Source organism: Hordeum vulgare, chromosome 5H, assembly GCF_904849725.1.
Source record: "Hordeum vulgare subsp. vulgare chromosome 5H, MorexV3_pseudomolecules_assembly, whole genome shotgun sequence".
Lineage (NCBI taxonomy): Eukaryota > Viridiplantae > Streptophyta > Magnoliopsida > Poales > Poaceae > Hordeum > Hordeum vulgare.
Window position 1 is genome coordinate 570,834,129 of NC_058522.1, and position 8,268 is coordinate 570,842,396.

The following is an 8,268-nucleotide window of genomic DNA, read 5'->3' on the forward strand; positions in this document are numbered from 1 at the left end:
TGGTCCATGCCCGCCGCCGTCGACCTAGTAGTTGTGGATGTCGCTGTCGACGGGACAATGAATGGGGCGGCAAGGTGGTCATTGGTGATAGCAATCGGGCAAAGAGAGATGTGTGAATAGGTTTGGACGGTGAGAGGAGAGATGGTGGGAGTTAAGACAGATTCCAGATGTTTCATCATCTCGTGCGCTTTCCCGGAGCCTGGTTGGGCTAGATGCACGCAACCAAACAGGTCCCTAGGCACTCTAGAAGAGAAAATAAACAATAAGAATTCAGCATATATATACGAGCACGGCTATTTGGCTCTCGAGCTCCTCAACACCTACCATGAACAGTAAATTCAAAAAATATTAGGAAAAATGACGATACCTGATTAATATTTGTGCATAAAAGATGCTTCGATGCGTGAGGTCCGCTCTAAATTTCAGCTCATTTGAATATCTGAATAGATTTTGACAAAACATGATAAATTTAGGATCTGTGAAGCAGTTTATTGTTTATATACTTTTTTTATTCAATTTTTTTAGAGCTACTTAAATGTTCAAATAAGCTGAAATTTAAAACCGACCTCAAAAGCATCTTCCATGCAAAACAAAAGGATTTTTTTTGAATTGTTTTTGTTTCCTTTTTCTTTTCTTTTAAAAATTTACTGTTCACCAGGTGTATATGAGCCCGGCTCAGACATGGATATTCGCATATATACAGATTACAAAGAAGGATTAAAGAACATGTTTTAATCTGATTCTCTTCTAAACACACAACTCTCAAAAATGGTTTTCACAGCCTAAAATTGCAACCAAATAGAAATAAACGGGCACATGTACAATCAATTTATTATTGACGGTATATAAAATTTATATCAGGGCAAAGATTCTGCAATTTTTAAATACAACGGAACTTCTTCACACAATTACATGTTTGTTTGATCTAACAACCACACTAAAACTCTTAACAGCAACACCCCTAACCTTATTTCGACACGCACCCCTCACATGGCTCCGCGCTCTAACAGCTCCCATCTGAAATTTGGTGCGGCATAAACCTTGGGGAGGGTATGGAGGAGGATCCCGACGCAAACACAGATCACGGCGACGCCCATCACGGTGAACATTGCCGGCCTGTACAGGAAGGTCCTCGCAAAGGAACTTGGGTACATCTTAGCCTGACGACTGCAAATGTTGCACCTTGCGGCGGATGTTGTTGTCACTGGCATGGCTTTGCAGATCTCCAGGCTGATATCACCTGCCTTCACCCCATCGGTAATTGCAGGGCACATGCTGCTGGGAACACCAAGGACAACATGACCTTTGCCAAGATGCCTGTCAATCTTCATCTGGACCAGATTGATGTAAGCATCGTTGCCTCTTTGGCGAGCATAGTCTTCAGGGGTAAAGCCTGTCTCGTCTCGCGCATTTCTCCATGCGTTCAGTCCCACCTGCAAGAAGCAACAGCAGGGGCATTAGACAGGATCTTCAGAATTAATTAATACTCCCTCCGTATGGAAATAACTGTCACTCAAACGGATGTATTTAGACGTATTTCACTGCTAGATACACCCGTTTGAGCGACAACTAATATGGGACGGAGGAAGTGGAAACAAACTAAGCTAAGAGGATAAGTAGTATAGCATCATTAATGTGTTGTTCATCATTAAACTGATGTCAAACATGTGCAGAAGCTAAAAGATAACAAAAAGAAAAGCCTTAAATAATAAGCTTAAACATCCAAGCAATGAAACTTAAAAGATCAAGAAAGCTAGACAACATAGAACACAAGCAAGTACATGAGATCATATTCCATGAGTAGATGAGGGTGTACCAGTCCAGGGTCATCAGTCAATGCATCCAATACATCCTCTGCATCACTAGTAGCGGCTGCTATATGTAGGGGTGTAAATGCAGAAGGGCCCCGAGCATCAGGTCTGAATAGGTATGTCTCTGCAGTTTCATTCAGGCCTCTGTTCGGCTTGTATGTCAGCAGAAATTTAACCATTCGGGCAGAGTTTCCTCGCACAGCAGAGTGTAACAAATTTTCTGACAATACCACCTCTTTGGGAGACTGCAACCCAGCATCAACAAATCCATCAAATAACAAATCTAACAGCATTTTGGTCACAGCACACCACTCCCGCTCCATCGCAAATATACCAAGATTCCTGAATCTCAACAGGTTAAAGGCCGCTACAGGCAGCTCCGCTTTATCATGCTTAGAAATTATGTTAACTCTATGAAGAAGCCACCCCAGCTCATGTAGAAACTCTAAAGCTTGATTCATGACATTGTCATTGTCTGCCTGCTCATGACTGGATGACTTAAATATGCCCTCCAGCTCACAAACCTCAGAGCACACATTCTGCTCAGCAACTATGAAGGGGAAGAAACCATTACTAAATCCACTATCTTCAACCTGAAATCACCAATGATACCATTAATTAGAATGATTTAGAAGTTATTATTAAAACAAAAACTACACCCGAACAGAAGTTAACACGTTATAACTTGTACCTCTATGAATCCTCTTCCTCTTGTATCAGGGAGAGAACAACAGAAGTTGAGATATTCAATATCTTCATCCTCGGTATCATCAGCCATGATAGCTGTGTCTTCTTCGAATATAGAACGCCCTTCAATTGAGCAAATTAGCCTGTGAACATGACATGTGTATTTTTAGATAACAGCGTATTGGCTGAAGTGAACATCAAGCTGTACTTGTCCTCTGCAAGAATGAGCATTATGCAAATTGTATATGATAAAGTACCTCGAGGAAGAACTGACTAGGTTGAAGCCTTCTACCCTGAAATTAACTGTTGCTGAAAAAGGAGCAGCAACCGGACTAACACATAAAACCTTGCAGTAATGGTGAGAATTAGGTGCCAGTGGTTTGTCCAACATAACTTGACCTGCAGTAAAATGACCATAAGGTGATATTACAAAATATTGACGTACAGCTTAATGAAACCTGACAAGCCATGTAAGAATATATAAGAGCTTGGACTCACCATTGTGCATAAAAGCAATTTGATGTTGTACCATCACAAATACCAAACCAGATGTCCAAAAGTTATCAGCAGAACTACTTGAGAGCTTATCCAGATATACACTCATATTCTCAGAGAGCTGTACAAAAGAAATGTGAAGCACCAGCCAGAAAAAAGAACACTACCATGACATGAAATGTTTATGAAAGAAATGTACTTCTCTCCATGAAGACTCAACTAAACGAAGATAAACTGTCAAGATAATACAGCCAGGTCTGATATAGCTCTCTATATCAGTAGGGCTACTGGACAACCAACCAAGGATCTGAAATTCAGGGTTAAAGTGTTAAAATCAAGATATGCTCTCTTCTAATTTGCGAGAGTGAGCATATTTACCTGTGATCGCAAAATTGGAGGTAATTCACTAGGAACTTTCTCAAAAAGCTTGAATACAATTTTATCAGTCCGACACTTGAAGCAAAACAGTACCAATGTATGTCAGAGAAAGGTACGAAGATGTTGAAAATAGCTATTTAGATTTATTTTTTCTGAGCACATTGAAAGGATGAAAATAATAAACCTGAGCATCTCCATTTGAGCTTGACAGTGACTGAGCTGATGTTGAATCCGAATTACCACTAGTCTGTGGTGGGCTTTGAGTAGAATCTTGACGTATCCATGATGGGCAATTCGAACCATCCTCAAAGCCTTCCATATCGTTGCAAGTGTCATTCAAATCAAAATTCTTTAACTTGCATGCTGGAATCTCTGTAAACACGCAATACCGATATCAGCTATTTTTTCATAAGCAATAATTTCTTGGGAGTTAAAAAGGTTATATGTCTTACCGGTAGTTGCCACCATGGGAACATTTGATTGTACTGGTACAACAGCAGATGACGACTGCCCACATTGACCACCATTCGCAAAAGGCGCCTTAGAGTTAGATGGTCCTGCAGCCTCTGCTGCAGCAGTATTCACCAAAGCATTAGCTGCTTCCGAGGTCCCAGCATTTGATCCATTTTGCATGTTCTGACACGCCTCCAGGAGTTTACAGAGTTCTTTTGGATCCAATGATTTTGCAACAGTCCCCAAGTTTCTCCAAAGATTGGATAGCAACTCCTGACCTTGTACACGCTCAGCATTGTCAGCTGCAAGTACAATGTTAAGAATCATGTCTCTTCCTGAGTACTATTACCATAAGAGTAGTTCTAAAAGTCATTAAGTACGCTGATAATAGTTCAATTTAGGCATAGAACAATGCTCTTATCCTATATTTGGGAGAAACCATCATAGACAACAAATATTAGGCAGTAAAGTAGTATAAAGATGCTAAGCTCACACCGCTAAAAATCACAGGATTATGCAACTGCGAATTTAAGAAAGATATAATGGACATCATAAACAATATCAACAATAGTCTTCTTTTAGGTCAAGGCCAAATAAAATTCAGTCAAAGCTCGGAGTCAACATAATTTCAGATGGTTAAGTGGAAAACTAACTATACAAATACTAGTACCCTTATTCACAGAATATTAGCTGTATATGGTACTCTAGCAAGTTTGGAACCTTCATAGCAGTACTTACAGTTAAAATTGGCGCATATTCCAAGAAGACTCAACAATAAATAACTGCTAACTTTTTCCTCAATAGGAGCCCCACCAACAGCACTTTCAGGGCGGGTTTTCCTCCTACGTTTATTATGGCCTGCTAAACGCCGGCGACAACTTCGCTTTCCTTCATCAAATTCTTGAAGAAGGTGAAATCTGCACATAATGTACGGTAGTCAAGAGGATTTGTCAATATTTTAGAAGGTACACATAATGCATGCACTATGATCATACCAGAAAAAATACATTAGGTAAATCAAATGCTTTCAAAAGTAGTCCTCCGGTCATGCCCAGGCTTCAATATTTCCTAAAAGTGGGCACCATCTTTAGAGATATAACTTGTACAAGAACAGGAAAAAATGAACCACGGAAGGCCATTAGTTTTCGCCATGTCATGCCCAAATATGCATACATGCAGGAGCCAATGTGACAATTACATCGCATGAAAAACTTGATGGAACTTAGTCTAGTTGGAAATTTGGACTGTGTGAAACATATCTTTGCGCTCTAATACAAGGTTAAGTTACTGAGAACAACATACAAATTTCGAAAATTTCTTTTTTTCTTAAATATCTGAATAGGACGGAGATTTCCAAGTTTATCAACGTCAACTAATCCTCACACATATGCAAATAATGAAATTGTACCGATTATATCAACTGAAAAGGGAAAACTAAGAGTACAACAGTGCATTTGTATTTGGGAATTGGTTATGACTTATAACTCACGTAAGTTCGATAAACCAAATTCACGAATCCTGATATAGATGAATAACTAATAGGTGTAATCAGAAGTTCAGAACATATTCCCAGTGGTACTATGTGATCATTTGCTCCCAGCGACAACACCATAACTCTTCCTTCTATGGAAGTTGGATGTTCCTGTTTTCTTTCTGCTAGATATTTGCTAAAAAAAATCTCCACATGTCGTTTCAATCTGCAAATGAGAGCTTACTTTGCTTTCATATAGTTGACATATAGTTTGGTGATTCTCACATATCAAATGGTATTGCTTAAAAGATCATCATGGACAGAAGTTTGCTATGGGGTTTGCTCTGGTCTCAAAGGGTCTGTTTGCTTCACGCCCAGGTCATGCACCGCCAAAATCAGGCTCGCGAAATTATTGGCGAAGGATTCTGTTTCGCCGCATCCGTCTCGCTAGAGTGCGGGCGTTAAAGTTAAATGAACGACAAAAATATTTGCCGTGGACAGGAAACCCTGGCTACAATCCACGGACGCCAATACCTATGGTCAACGCCAAAAGTTTGGTAGTGCAGCCTCACGTTGCATTCCGAACAGACCCGAAATAGAAACAAAATAAAAACGTGCATAACATGTTCAACCAATACATTCCCACACGAGGAAATGTATCACATGTAAATAAAAGGTAATAGCAGCTCAGTCTAAAACGGACCTGCTACATTGCTGGCAGAACACATGTAAATAAAAGGTAATAGCAGCTCAATCGGAAAACGGACCTGCTGCATTGCTGGCAGAACCGCTGGACGGTATTTCCGACCACCGCAGTGTTGGCCTTAGCATGCATCTCGCAGACCTTGTGCCGCCGATGGTAATCCTTTGCCGCGCTAAGGTCAGCGCAGCAGCCCTCCACCTGACACGCCGGACCGTTTGAGCTTCCGCCCTGCACCCTGATCCTCTTACCATTTCTGTCCTCCTCGTTCACGCCGCCATCCTCCGCCGCTCCGCCGGCAACAGAGTTGCCGCCGCCAAGTCTCAAGCTGAGCACATTGCTACTGTTCCCCACTGGGTCATCATCCTTCTCATTGTCATCATCATGAATGACAACCACTCGCTTCCTCTTATCAGAGTCAACTCTAACGTTACCATTCCTAGCCACCTCAGGCCCGGCTTCCTCGGAGGAAGACGGCGAACTGTTGAGCGACAGTCCATTCCCCGCTGCCGCGGGCACCGGCGTGGCGACAAAGCGCTCGCTGTCCCAGCTCCAGTCGTTGAGGTCCCAGCCGAACACCCGCTTCTCGCGCCTGGCCTGCTCAAGCTCGCCACCCAGCCCGCCTCCGTACAGGTGGCGGCTCTGCGACCCTACCCTGGCCGCCTCCAAGTCCATCCCCACGAAACCCTAGAGCAAAGCACCCACGAAACAAGCAGCCCTCCTGAAACCGCCGCAGCGCGCGGCCGCCGCCGGGGGCCGAGAGATCTAGTCGGCGCCCGTACCGCCCAGGCAGTCGACGAAGGTGACGCCCACGCAGCCGCGGATCCAGACCAGCGACACCCACATGCCCGCGGCGGGCGGGGGGGATCACTCACTCGGAAAACCGCCGCGAATCCGAGCCCATACCGTGGATCAGCGGGGGCGACGGGGCGGACGAATCGACGGCGCGGACGGCGGGTGAGGGGGGCGAATCGGGCTCCGGGAGGGTCGGGACGGCGGGTTCCGCCGGGAGCAGGGCGAATTCGGGAGCGGGATTGTGGTGGGAACGGTGGACTGGGGAGCAGCGGAGTCGCGGAGGACTGGGGGAGGAGGGAAGGAGGGAGGGGAAAGAGCGAGGGGCGCGTGAGATGGTGGAGGCCGATGGGGACGCGTAGCGGGGACGGCTGAGTTGAGTGTGTGTGTGTGTGTGTGTGTGTGTTAGTAGAAGAAAGTGGCCTGCCAAATTTGTACGGGCACGCGGGCGCGGCTACACGCCCGGCAGGGGGCAGATATTCATTGTTTATTATCAAACCTTATTTTTATATTATCATCACAAAGTTATTATTGGTGTTTTATGATGGTACTATACTATACTAGGTAATGTTCATGATGGCGAGGTGTGCAGTCCATGGAAGGTGGATCTTCTGGATGGTCAAACTCGCAGCCGTTGGACCGATGCGGCGACGCTCAACCGGGAAGGGGTAACGTAAGAGGGGTGGGAACTTTCGACGCGGCTGACGCGGTGCGGCGAGCGGTCGTTATGTCGTATATGATCGGCTGGTTGATATCTAGCAGGCGACGCCAAATGTTGCGGATATCATCTTGAAACGTATGTGACCCATTCAAGGGGGGGCTCAGGAGGTCAAACTTTTGAGTCTGGGTTTTTACACGCGGCATGAATTGCGTGACATACGATGGTGAAAATTAGGAAAATAACATATAAAATATGTGTGTATGGAGAAGGGGCGCGACGTTAAATGGTAAGTGAGGCCATGCATTAAAGAACCATCCAGGTGTATCGTGACACTTGGGCATAACCATGTCAAGGTATGCGGTGCATGAATGATGGATCATGTGAATGGTCAAACTTGCTTTGTCACTCCGGCAGTTGGACCGATGCGGCGGCGCTCGTCGAAAAAGGGGCAACGTAAGAGGCACGAAAACTTTCGATGTGGCTGACGTGGTATGGTGAGCGGTCATTATGTCGTATATGATCATTTCGTCCATATCTAGCCGGTGACGCCAATCCTTGTTGATATCATCTTGAAACGTATGTGCCCCATTCGCCTCAGGAGGTTAGACTTTTGGGTCTTGGTTCTGCACGGGGCGTGAACTCCATGACATGCTGAGGTCAAACTTTGCACGGGTTGTTGATATCTACCAGGTGACTCCAAATGTTGTCGATATCATCTTGAAACGTATGTGCCCCATTCAAGGAGCGTCTAAGGTGGCCAAACTTTCTAGTCTTCGCTTTTGCACGCGACATGAATCGTGTGACATGCTATGATCAAAAC

General features: G+C 44.5%; 1 protein-coding gene across 1 annotated transcript; it reads right to left on the minus strand.

Annotated features, from left to right (window-relative positions):
• Window positions 1–805: 805 nt before the first annotated feature.
• Window positions 806–7,147, minus strand: LOC123394913 (squamosa promoter-binding-like protein 6). The gene is made up of 11 exons (XM_045089798.1): window positions 6,063–7,147; window positions 4,563–4,741; window positions 3,824–4,126; window positions 3,556–3,743; window positions 3,372–3,446; window positions 3,193–3,300; window positions 2,997–3,114; window positions 2,756–2,897; window positions 2,503–2,641; window positions 1,817–2,404; window positions 806–1,433 (listed from the first exon to the last, which is right to left on the minus strand). The coding sequence occupies exons 1-11, from the start codon at window positions 6,668–6,670 to the stop codon at window positions 987–989; spliced, it is 2,895 nt and encodes a 964-aa protein (XP_044945733.1). The 5' UTR covers window positions 6,671–7,147; the 3' UTR covers window positions 806–986.
• Window positions 7,148–8,268: the final 1,121 nt, after the last annotated feature.

Excerpts from the sequence above, each read along its gene's own strand:
- LOC123394913 (XM_045089798.1), bottom strand. The coding sequence starts at position 6,670 with ATGGACTTGGAGGCGGCCAGGGTAGGGTCGCAGAGCCGCCACCTGTAC. Across the intron at positions 3,447-3,555 it reads GCTCAAATGGAGATGCTCAG|TGTCGGACTGATAAAATTGT; the intron begins GTTTATTATTTT and ends TTTTGCTTCAAG. Across the intron at positions 2,642-2,755 it reads CTAGTCAGTTCTTCCTCGAG|GCTAATTTGCTCAATTGAAG; the intron begins GTACTTTATCAT and ends TCATGTTCACAG.